The sequence below is a fragment of the Melospiza georgiana genome, chromosome 4 (genome assembly GCF_028018845.1).
Source record: "Melospiza georgiana isolate bMelGeo1 chromosome 4, bMelGeo1.pri, whole genome shotgun sequence".
Taxonomy (NCBI): Eukaryota; Metazoa; Chordata; class Aves; order Passeriformes; family Passerellidae; genus Melospiza; species Melospiza georgiana.
This window is the reverse complement of record NC_080433.1, coordinates 19,512,880-19,525,144: the sequence shown is the minus strand read 5'-3', so window position 1 is coordinate 19,525,144 and position 12,265 is coordinate 19,512,880. Positions and strand designations below refer to the sequence as shown.

Here is a 12,265-nt window from a genome sequence, read left to right as displayed (position 1 = left end):
ACCCAAAAACTCTCTGGAGCAGAAGAGGTGGCCACTTGAATCCAAGTACCTTTGTGGGAGTCCCAGGTACAGACGAGGTGGGGGATGCTGGGAAGGTCAGGACACATTTCTTCCCCAAACAGCGGCTGTTGGTCTCGATGTCTTCATAAGGGTTTTCCTTTGAGGGTGGATCTGCAGCAAAAAGCCAAAAGCAAAAGATTCTAAGCACAGAAAATCTCTGAGGTTTGCCATAAAAATCCATTTTGGGACCCCCTGATCTTCACCCACCTGCCACATCACACATAAAGACCTGTTCTAAAGCATTCCTGCAGTTGCTTCATTCTCTCCATAGCCCTGGAAGTCCAGCTGCTTGCTGGGCAGTGTCCAAACCCTGACACAGACAAATGCAGCCATGAAACATATCACAGATATTACAGATGGAAAAGACCCTGCAAACTCCTAAGTTCATTTTCCTGCACCCAGAGAACTGTGCTGTTCTCATGAACCTTAGTTCATAACTACATTTCCTTCTTTCCAGTCCTCTGCTTGGAGTTCCTCAATGAAACTGTGAGCTGAAGCATGGTATGAAGGTCCTCTCTCTGTTTCAGTCCCACATTTAGGGGGATAAATCTGGTCACCCCTAACTTGGGGCTGAAGTGATGCCCTGCTCTTGGGTTGATTGCAGGAAGATTTAATCCACACTCTGAACATGGATATCTATCACACAATCCAGGACTTCAAACATGTCTACCAATCATGGAGACCTCAACCTCACATGTTGTACTTTAGAAAGAAGGAAGGATTAAGCCACTCAAAGTCAGGGTGCTCCTCCCCTGCAGAAGGATGGCATGTGGCACACAGCCCACACCTCTGACATAGACGTAGATTCCTTTCTTCCCAGTAATTCTGGAGATGAGGCACACAACTAATTTGAGTTTTGAACACCCAAAATTGAACTTCTTATATCCCACTCTTCAGCAGTACTAGGGAATGTAAACCTAAGTGTGTTCACAAAGAGCACAACTCTGACAAAGCAGGTTGTGACATCTCCACTCAAGCAGCTAAGAAACCACTGACAAAGGCTTAGCCCAAGCATCTGCACAGGCAAATGACATGCTATGAGCCTTGTCTCTTCACTGCTCTCATTTCATGCCACATCCCAGTGGATAGCTGGGACCCAAAGCAACTGCCCTTCTCTTACTGTCACACAATGCTTGGCTGAGAGCAAAGACTGGAAGCCAGGGGTGCTGCACACCCCTGCAGGAGGACCAGAAATGGCTGTGGGATCTGTGTGACTGGTGCCTGCCCAGCTGGGGCAGGAGTGCAGCTGAACTCTGCAGACAAGGACAGAAAGCCAAATCTTCCCCAGCACTGTCCTCTCCAGTAGCTGGTGGCACCCAGTGCTCCAGCAGGGAACCCAAATTCACCATGGAGAAGGCAAGGGTATGTGACACCAGCAAAGCAAGGCTGCACTTGGTCAGCAAACATTCTCCTGTCCCTGAAACTGGCTCCACTTTCTAATTTCAATCTTTCAGTATTGAAAATCTACTTCAGCTGTCATGCAACTGGGAAGATTGGAGAAAAAAAGAACAAGCTTGGATTCTGCTGCTTGTCCCATTCTCAAACTGCTAAACAAGTCCAATTAGCTTCAGTCTAGAAGAAAGAAAATAATTTCCCTCTTTTTTACAAATCAACCTTGTCATCCATCAGCCAGCTTCCAACATTCCAGGTAAGCAGTGGTGAACAGGGGAAAAGAGGGTGCATGAAGGAAATCTGTGTGACTTGCTGGGAACTGGAACCATTATTCCAGCAGCAGCTGAACCCCCTCAAGTCACACATATGAGTGTGTGTATGTGTGTGCTTGCAGGTCCTGATGGGCACATGTGATTGTCTGTGGGCAGCAGCACTGTCCTGTGGCTGAAGTCTTGATTGCCCCTCCACTGGTGAGGTTTTCACATGATGTTTTTCTTGTGGATTAAACTTGTCTGTGAACAACAAAACTGCAGCTTTTTCTTTTGAGTTATCCCCATCCACCCTTTTCCCAAGCTTCCATGGTAACACCACCAGGATTGCAGGAACCAATTAAAGATCACTGACTCCAGGCAGGGCCTTAACATGCAGCAAGAAAACAAAAAACAAACATGCTCTATTAGCTGACAATTACCTATTACTTTGTTTTCTTCTAATCTTTGCAAGTAAAAGCTGGAGGGGAGAAGAACTTCAGGCTGAGATTTGAGTTCCCTGCACACTTGGGACATGGGGGTGTGCTTGTGTTTGAATAGATGGATTTGCCTTCACAGCCACTCTGTAATGCTATCCATGTTATTCCAGCTGACAAGGTGACCCTTACTCAGTGGTTTCTGAGACCTCCCATCATGGCCCAACACAAAAACCCGACAGCAGCTGCTTAGACACTCCCTGTTCCTTTGGCCTCCCAAGAGAAGAGAAGAAAAAAGCAAACACAAGGCCCTTAGCTCCACAAATGAGGCCAAAAGCTTCAAAAATGTCAGAAAGGATGGATTAGAATTGCCTTGTCTGCCATTAGCCCCAAGGGAACACAATTCCTTTCAGAGTCTTTCTCATTAAGTATGATCAGGCTTTATTCATATCAAAATAATAATGCCTGGCCTGCTCCTGAGAAAGTGCAGCTCCTCCTATGCCCAACAACCACAGAGCACCTTTGTAGGATTACAGCAGCATGGAGCTTATGCAGCTATTCCCTTCCTAATCTGCTGACCTCTGCCAAGAGATTTACACAGCACCAGCCTACAGCTACTAAAACTCATTAAGGCTTTTTCAAGAGGGACATTTCTATGCTCCATCAAAGGCCACATAACACAATATTAAAAAACACTATACAAATGGAGAGGGTTACAGGAAATAGTGTTTAAAATGGCACTGATCTGACATCGAAGTTAGAGAACTAAATAAAACTCAATTTCAAAGAGCATGAGACCCAGTTTCTTAATTGCAATGGTACCTGAAGCCATACACAACCCTGTTCCTGAGCTGTGGAACTGCTGACTTCAAGGCTGTTTTCAGACTGCTCACATTATCTCAGCAGTGACAAAATCACCACAATGGACAGATCAGAGCTGTGAGAACTAATCCACAGGACAAAAGGAAGGCAGAGAAGATATGCCAACAAAAACTAAAAGCTGCTTCCCATATGCCTCAGGTTTATCTTTGAAGCTGATGAGCTTTGAAGTACCCCGTCCATTTTTCTTATTACTTGCCAATAACATGCGCAAAACGTGTCCTGGTTTACATTTGGACAATAAACACACTTAATTCAGCACCTCTGCTGAATGCCTGTTGACCAGGAGTCCCTGCTGCTCAGGACTGGCAGGCAGCTCCCTCCCCTGTGCAGGGTTCCTACCCAGGATGTCTTCATAGACGTTCTCCTCAGATAAAGTGCGTGTGAGGGCCAGCTTGGTCTGCGCGTACCAATCCACCCGGCTGTGCTCGGACGAGGACTGCAGCAAGTCTTCAAACTCATAGGATTTCCTGCACCACAGGGGGGGAGGAGGGGCAGAGAGGAGAGTGATGCAGTTAACCAGCATTTATAACCAAATTACAGCTAATTCACTTCTCCAAAGTGCGACACAGCTGGCAAAATAAATCGCTGAGAACGTTTGGCTGCGTCATCCCATATAAAGCATGAAAAAGCAATACTGAGATTGGCTGTTTTTATCAGGCATTTAGGGGTGCCACAGATAATCTGGGTTGTTATGGCAATAGCACACTGTGGAGATGCAAGTGTGAAATGGCACATCCTGGAGCACTGCACAGAACCTTAGGACGTGAGAGGTCCCCATTTACTGCACAGATCCCACCCACAGAAAGTGTAAGAGGGCCCCAAAATCAGCTCTCTGAGCAGCAGAGAAAAACAAAACTTGCTTGTGGAATGGTAGGAAGGGTAAAACTGTGCCCTCCATGAGCAAACCTAGCGAGTTTTGATTTCCTTTCTGCAACGGAGCCAGGAACTTTTAAGCGACAATTTATCCAGAGGGCATTAGAAAAGCTGTGTATTTTATGTTCTCCACCCCAAAAATGTGTGACAATCATGTGGGAGGGGATAAAAGGCAAGCAAGCCCTCCAGAAGAATATATACACATCAGATTCACTGAGGTTTACTATGGGCAGTGAAAATGCTGCACTAGAGACTACAGATTATCATTCCAAACACTGTTCCAGACCAGCTGTGGTCATTGTGTAATTAAGTAGAGTTTCTCCTAAGAAAACCAAAACAAAACCCCAAATCCCTCAATTTTAGGCTTGAAGGTTAAGCCATGTAATACAGTGACCTTAAATCTGCCATAACTTATCCTTCCACTGTGGAGCAGTGCTGGCCACTCATACATTCTCCGAGGGCTGATTATGCTGGAGATTCTGAGCAAAAAGGGAAGATTTGTCTCTCTCAGAGAAAGATGGGAAGGTGGCACTCCACCATGAACACCAACAGCTCCATGAAACACACCCCCAGTACCTGTGGTCAGCGTTGTTCTTGTGCTTCCCGCTCCAGAGCCTCCTGCTGACAGCTGATGGGGGAGGAGAGGAGGGCAGAGGAGGGGGAGGAATGGATGGCAGAGGGGGTAAGTTTCTTTTATTCCTAACTGCTGGCACCCAGTCCTCTTCCCCCTCGTGTTTGAAAGTCCGCCGAGGCTTGGGCAGTGGGTTGATGAAGGGCTTCTTCTCTGGCACCCCTGGCTCTGTGTACACATTCTCCACTGTGCTGTGCTTGGATTTCACATGAGAAGTTCTGATCTCTTCTAGAGTCCCAAAAATCGGCTCACTGATGTCAGAGTCCACGCCAAGAAGCCTTTTGTTGAGCTCAGCCCCACACACACCCTCATGGCCCTCAGGAGCGGCGTGCCCTTGTGCTGCCTTCTCCTGCAAGCACTGTGGGGAATAGTAAGTACCAGGCAGCTGTGGCTGCAGCTCTGCTGAGCCATCTTTCAAAGCCTGCTCTAGCTTCTTGACCTGACTAAGCACTGAAAGATTCTCCTTCTGGACCTCCCACTTCCCACCTTTCACTTCCTTGCATTTTCCAGGGCTGAACTCCATTTCCTCATCCTTCTGCGCTTCCCCTTTTCGCTCTGCTGCTTGCCCTGTGCCTTTCTGAGCTCCTGCTTTCCGCTCATTCTCTTTGCCTGCCCCTTTACACTCCAGTTCCCAGCTCATAAGTCTCTTGGCCTCTGCTTTCCTTGTCACCAGTGCTTCCCCACTCATCTTCTCAGTTCCACAAGGCATCTTGTGCTCCTCTTTAACTCCTGCCTCATCCTCCCTGCGAGGAGCGGACTGCGTTTCCTTTTTCCCTTCCCATTCTGAAATTTTGTCCTTGATGCTGAAGGACTTATTCCTCAAGCCAATTTTTCCAGGTGACCGTGTATTCTGAGTGCCTCCTATCTGTCTCTTGATGATTTTATTGTTTTCTTTGACATTCAGATCCACAGATGGGTCACTGATGATCATTTTAGGACTAAGCATGTTCTGCTGAAAGCAGTCGAGCCTTGGATCCAGCATCAAGTTCTCCAAGGCTCCCAGTGGGTTCTTCACCACAGAAGAAACTGGTCCAGCTTCAGATGTTGAACCCAGGGCAACAGAGGAACCTTCAGAACATTTCTCACTCAAAAATCCACACAGAGGTTTTCCTAATTCCTTCACAGCTGCTGTATTGTTTTTATCTGCAAGCTTGATCCTGCATATCAAAGGCAAAAAGGAAAGAAATATTCACTGCCATTGCTCATCCTTGGTTTACTTCATCAGCTCCTCAAGCTTTACTCATAAAGGTGATGGCAGAGGATGCTCAAACCAAGCACTTGACATGGGCCTAAAGGGGAGGATGCCCAGGGAAAGGTCCTTCTAGCCAAAACATACTGCCCTTCTCTTGTTAAAACCAATATGAGGTTGGAAACGGAGCCTTCCTCTGTGGAAGAAGTAAGCTGCAGGTTAGAGAGGGATTTTTTGTACATCAGACATGCTGATACCAATGAGAGCTTCACCTGTGTGTGTGTGTGTGTGCAGAAGTGCAGCAGAGCTTTGGACATAGCAGGCATTAAGCAAACAAATGCAAAATGCACCACCTGCAAACAACAGCAAAATTACTGCTGTTACACAGAGGAGAATGCATGTGGTACATCTGGCATTTCTGCAGTGCCTGCTCAGAGGATCTCTCTCAGTCCATCCTAATATTCCCCAAATGCACATTGATGCCCAAAGACTGCACTTTTATTATTCCATTTGTATGGGCTTTACCATCCCAGTCCACACGTGCACTCAGTCCCCACATGCATTCAGGCACACTCCCCCAGCACCCAGAAACCAGATTCAACATTCTCACATTAAACATCTTCACTGTTTAGGTCCAAAGTGCAACAAAAATTCCAAACATATTTAATCTAGAGATTTTTCAAGTGTGTGATACCACAGTATCAATGCTGTGATATTTTGTCAATATCCTGCTGAACAGGCAGTTATTCCAACACAAAATGTTTCTGAACTGAAGCACTTGGCTACGTCTTTGAGGTTTGCCTGGGCTTGGGAAAGAACACCAAGACAACAAAAGATAATTACTGGGATGCAAACCCATATAATTAGTCCCATTTAATCACAATTCCAACATTAAGATTCAGCTTGGGAAATTGTCCTATTAACTTAAACATGTCAATTGTGATTCTTGCAGAGCTGAGCAGCCGTGTAGGATCATCCCTGGGGATACCCTGGGTGCTGTCAGGCCTGGAGTTTTGTCCTGCAGCTAAGCAGTGCTGGCAGCCACGGCAGACTCGGTTGTGGTGCAAACTGAGTCTGGGACAGGTTTTGGAGAGGAAACAGGACCTGAGCCACACCTGCTCTTCCTCAGCCTCACAGATACTTCACTCCTGGCTGGGCAGTGACACTGTGCTTTGGTTAAGAGCTGGTGCTGTGAGCACCACCAGCTTTCCCAAGTCAGGCATCACAGTGCCATGGTGGCTGGACCTCAGAGCAGAAGGGACCCTGCAAAGGGTGGGGACAGTGGGGCTCCTCTGAGGAGTCTCCAGGCTTAAAAACCTCCAGTGCAGGCAGGACAAACATTGGCAGAGATATCATCAGCACAAGTGCTCTTGCCTTGGGGCAGACCTTTTCCAGCACTGTGAGTCTGGAACATTAGAAGTCTGACTGGATGATTTAACACACAGAATCACAGAATCACAAGATGGAACCTATGGGGTGTGTTATAATGTGGGAGCAGAGAGGGACAGAAGGTTTCCTTCCCTTAGTTTCCTTTGTGTTGGGGACAATAAAGACAAGCAAAGCACAGTGGAACATGGCAAGCTCTCACCTCTCACCAGACCTGCAGAGAGCACCCCCAGACGTGCTGCTGACATCGGCCACCTTGCTTGCTGTCATCATGTCAGCACACAGCAGGGCAGCAGGTCACCTGCAGACAGACACAAGGAAGAAGCATTGCTCTCTGCTCAGCATCCTTCTCTTTTCCTTCTACACACACATACATTTCTCCTTGAAATCCAGGAGAGGACCTGCAGCAAGACATGACAGCTGTCTAAAGACAGCCCAGGCTTCCTCCCCTGCTAAATGGGAAGAGGGGTGACAGCAACACCCCTCAGAAGCCCAGTGAGGAGCTGAGAGTTTTTGAGGGTAAAAACTGTCTTTGACTCAGCATCACTTGCTGCACCTTGAATTAAATATGGAGAACATTTCAAAAAGGCTTTTATTGCTGTCAAAATCTCCTCAGATTTAGATTTTTTTTTCCCCTTGCAGAAGACTAAGCCAAAACCAATTTTATAACAACCTGGGCTAAGGCCACAAGTCTGAAGTGGCTGCTGAACATACAAGCCTGTCACAACATTTGAAGCTTGGGATAAACAATTTAGCCTGAAGAAAGACTTGGGAAAACATTTTAGCCTGAAGAGACACTGCACTGCAGCCACTGGTCTTCTCTCTGGTGGGCCATGTTAACCTGCTACTGATCTCATTTCAGAGGACAACTCCTTGTGGGGATAAGAGAAATCATTCACAAAAACGAGTCACTCTCTTTGCCTCATGATTTCTAGCACTCTTGGAATGACTGTCTCTCTCTTTGAGTGCCACTGCTACCAGTCAATGCAACAGACTCCATCTCCATTTTATTGTGCTGCAATGCTCTTTTTGATAAATAGAAAATGGAAGAATTACTCAGTTACTCTGCAGCACCATCTCTGCTCACTTATCAGGGTGGTCAGCCTGCTCTAAAGCACTGCAATGACAACAGGCTCACCACCTTGTAGGCAATACTTGGAAAAGTCTCTCAGGTATCTTCACTGGCTGCTCTGCCAGAGGCTGCCCTGCCATGCCTGGCATTTGACAAGACCAAATGCCTCTTGTCATTAAAAAAACATACAGCCCACCACACCAGAAACAGGAAAGAACAAAAGGATCTCTCGTTTCCACTGTTCAAGTTTTTGGGCAGAGAAAGGAAAGAGGGGGGCAGGGAGAATCAGTTTTGTTTGTTCACAGTTTTCTCTCCCTCCTTTTATTCCATACTGGCAATGTTCCTGAGGCGAGGAGTGAACTCTGGGTCAACTCAATGTGTACACACTTGGGGCAGCTCATTGCTAACCATTTAGCAGACTCTTTTTTCCCAGACAATAAAACCCCTTGGCTTCTCTCCCTCATTAGTAACTGGAACAAGCACCCACTTCACTTCTAGACACAGAGCAGCTTTGCAACACTGTCAAGAAAATTTACCAGCCCAAGGACCAAAATCTATTCATCCATCCGTTAACTGTTATGGATTGAAAATAATGAAAAGCTAACCATACTCGTGGCCTTGGCCAAAGAGTGACTCACCAGGCAGCCAAAGCAGATTCCTACAAAGCTGCAACACAGTCTGCTCTGCACTTGGTTTACAACATCCCTAGAGCAGGGACAGTGTCTTCACTCAGCACTCGGTGCCTTGCAGCTTGTCGTCACTGCCTTTAGCGGTGAGAAATACATTTCTTGTGTCCTCACACACAATCCCTGTGGCTCTGCTGAAACATCAAATGTTCACTGGGGATGCACTCCTCTGTCTTCATGAGATCACCCAGTTTCCCCATCAGGAAACTCCATCTCTCAGCCTTTTCCAAGAGCCCATGAACAAGCCCTGTTTGAAAAGGAACATCTGGGTACCAGTAGATGTGTGCTGATGCTCGGCACAGTCAGCTCCCTGGCAGGCCTCCTGTGGGACAGGCCAAAAGCAGATCATACAGACTAAGAGGTGCACTTGTTTCTTCCTCTGTGGTGGATGGGACAGACTCCATCAGCCCTGGTTTGCAGAAGTGAGCCACAAAGCAGCAGCTGAGTGCTGCAAGAGTCTCACGGGAAAGGAGCACCACTGCCAGCAGCAGATGAGCGTGACTTGGAACCAAGGGCAGAGGGACGTCTGTCCCCTGCAGGCACAAGTGTGGCTGGACTAACCAAAGCAACACACCCATACCAGGCAGATTAAAGGGTGCTCCAGGAGCTTCCAAAGCACCCAGGTACCTACTGACACTTCACTGACAACACACACTGCTTAGGGAGTGAAGTCATCCCTAAGAGATCCACGGGCAGCTGTGCCTTCCCTCTGAGCAGCAGGGCTCACATGGTGCCCTCAGCATCACCCAGAGGATCACTGCAGCACATTAGCTGGTTCTGCTCAAAGGAGTAAACATTTATCCAAACACATTAGAAGACAATGGGGGAAAAAGAGTGACCTCTGGAATAAAACAGCAGAAATTAATATGGTACCTCTCAATAAGTCCAACAATCAAATAATTTCCTGGGGCCAAGCACAAGCCCAGATGAGCTTCAGAGGTGATATGATCATCTCTCCCAATAATAAGATCACTAGAAATAACTTGCAGGCCTGACCCACAAGCATTGCCAACACCCCAGCAGAGGAACTGTGATAGCAATGATAGAAAATTGCCTCCAGCAGACAGAGAATATCTACTTTTGTTTTCCAAGTTTTGGCTCCACAAGACACCCAGAGGTAACACGACAGTTCATTGTAAGGGCAAAGGGAACTCTTGTACCTCCTGACTGCCCACATCTCTCCTACAATCAACTACACCCTACCCTGTGTGCTGGCTCAGGAGCATCTCTGTGACCTGCTACAGCTCAGTGAGACTTTCTGACAAAGCAGCACATGGAAGGGGCCCAGCACAAACCCAGTCTGCTACAAGGGAGGTAATGAGGTTGTGTGCACAGGAGGGCAGAGGGGAGAGAGCAGAAAAGAGTTTGTGCGAGGCTGGAGAAGGGAGACCTGCCAGGGGCTGAGAAGTGTTATCTGTAATGCTTTGCTTTCCTGCCTCACGAGCAATGTGACCAGGGCCCTACAGACTGCCTAAAAAAAACCAAGCAGGGCTGAGTTTCATCAGCAGGAGCCCCAAGAAGGACAAGCACACACTCATCAAGCTGGTACTTCTTGGCAGGTCGCTGCCTTTCTCTAAAAACCACACAAGAATTTTTTACCAGCAATGGGAGGCACAGCCCTGCAGAACCAGAGCCTGAGGCCACTGCACCTGGCACTACATCCTGGAGCAGGACATCAAGGCCATGAAAGGGGAGAGAAGATACTGAGCACCATTTGGAGAACCTTGCCACTGCAATTTATTCCCTGCCATTGTTTGGGGGAACAAAGCAGTCGTCTGATAGTGTTTCAAAATTAAACTGGGAAAGGAAGGACAGGGGAGGAGGTGGGAGGAAAGAGGGAGGGAGCCCTCAAACCTGTTGGCTGGGCCCTGGGAAGGATGTGAAGTCTCCCAGCAGAAGCCTCTCGGCCTATCTCCCACATGCACCCGGCCTCACAATTCCCAGGGCCATGTGATAGGGGCTTCCTGCTACCAAGTGAAGGGAGACCTACCCCGACCTCTCCCTTCCAAACAGAGTTCCTGCCTGCTTTGTGTTCGCAGAGAGGCGTTTGTTTACTGATCTATCATTGGCATGCAGGAAGCAGCCCTGACATGAGCTGTAATCATCTGTCTCCAGCAATGGCTGTTTGGCTTTCTTCTAATTTAAGTTTTCCTCCCGCCCCCCTTCCCCAGTGCCCTCTTCCCCACTTCCGATCCAAACGCTCTTGGAGCGCGCACATCTGGTTCAGGGCACGGGATACTATGTGATGTTTCCAGAGCAACCAGTGAATAAAAGAAAGGCACACTCCCACCCTCAGAGGGCAGAGAAGGCTTCCAGAGGAACACCTCCAGGGAGAGGAAGACACCAGCTTTGCCCACTGCACTTGGTGCAACCACCAGATGATGACAAAAGCCAGGGGAGCGCAAAGGCCCCGCAGTCCGTGTCACTGGAAATGCACACAGCCAGCACACAGGTCACACACAGGGAGCCTGAGGTCTTGTCTCTGAGGTCAGCAAACCTCCCAGGCCTCCTTTCTTTGCAGTTTTGTTTATGGGGAATAAACCAAGCACTCCTCAAAGGTGGTTTTGGGTATTACCCTTGCTGCCTGCTGGAGGCCGTATCTCACGGTTTCCTCTGCTCTGTTTACTCTGCACGTCCCAAAAACTTCATCCATGTCCACATGTGCTGCTGGTGCATATGAACAGCAAGGCTTCACAGCAACAGGAACAACCTGCAGCTGGTCCAACTCTCCTCCATGAAGAAAAACAGGCATGTTTTTCTTTTACCAAAATCTGGGTAACTCTGAGCAGCCAAAGCCTACAAGTCACATCTCCCTGCTCTGGTGCTTTAGACAACAAAGGGTGCAGCATAGAAACAGCAACCATATATAACATATATACACATATAAAGAACAGGAAGGATGCCAAGAAGACAAAACACTAACAGGAAAAACATGAGTAAGGGGAAACCAACAGTTAAAGCCTTCAAGTCTCCCTCCCCCAGCCCCTGCTCTGTTTGGAGTCTGTTTTCCTTTGGGGGAAGCAGCAGGCATGAGGATGCGTGCCTGTGCTCACACACACACAGCCCCAGCACCAGCAGCGTCCACGTCCCCAGCAGGAGCACACTGCCTTCCTGAGGCCACTGGCAGAGTGTGACCTCAGGGAGGGAGCCCCTGCCCAGCAGGGAGGACACAGCCAAGCAGGGATGCAGCCAGAGCTGACATGGGCACCAGGAGAGGCTCCCTTGGTGAAACAAGATGCCTACAGTAGAGGAGTCCCTGACTGGAGGTGCCCAACACCAGCCCAGCAGCAAGGCACATGTTTTCTCAAACTTGAGCTCCACAGCACGTGCCATGAGCCCTCCCTAGCTGACAGCCCAACAGCTTCTCCTCAGACAACTTACACAAAGTCCTCTTCTTTCCTCTCCTGGT

At 48.1% G+C, this 12,265-nt stretch overlaps 1 protein-coding gene across 2 annotated transcripts in view; it reads right to left on the bottom strand.

Moving 5' to 3' along the window:
- The window catches only part of DENND2A (DENN domain containing 2A), a 58,027-nt gene that overhangs the window by 28,182 nt on the left and 17,580 nt on the right, over positions 1 to 12,265 (bottom strand). For both annotated transcript variants that reach the window (XM_058023078.1, XM_058023079.1), the window contains exons 2-5: positions 7,301 to 7,399; positions 4,469 to 5,680; positions 3,359 to 3,486; positions 50 to 171 (exon numbers count right to left, since the gene is read on the bottom strand). In XM_058023078.1, coding sequence (XP_057879061.1) covers positions 50 to 171; positions 3,359 to 3,486; positions 4,469 to 5,680; positions 7,301 to 7,371 — 1,533 coding nt within the window. In that variant the 5' untranslated portion in view covers positions 7,372 to 7,399. The remainder of the gene's footprint in view (positions 1 to 49; positions 172 to 3,358; positions 3,487 to 4,468; positions 5,681 to 7,300; positions 7,400 to 12,265) is intronic.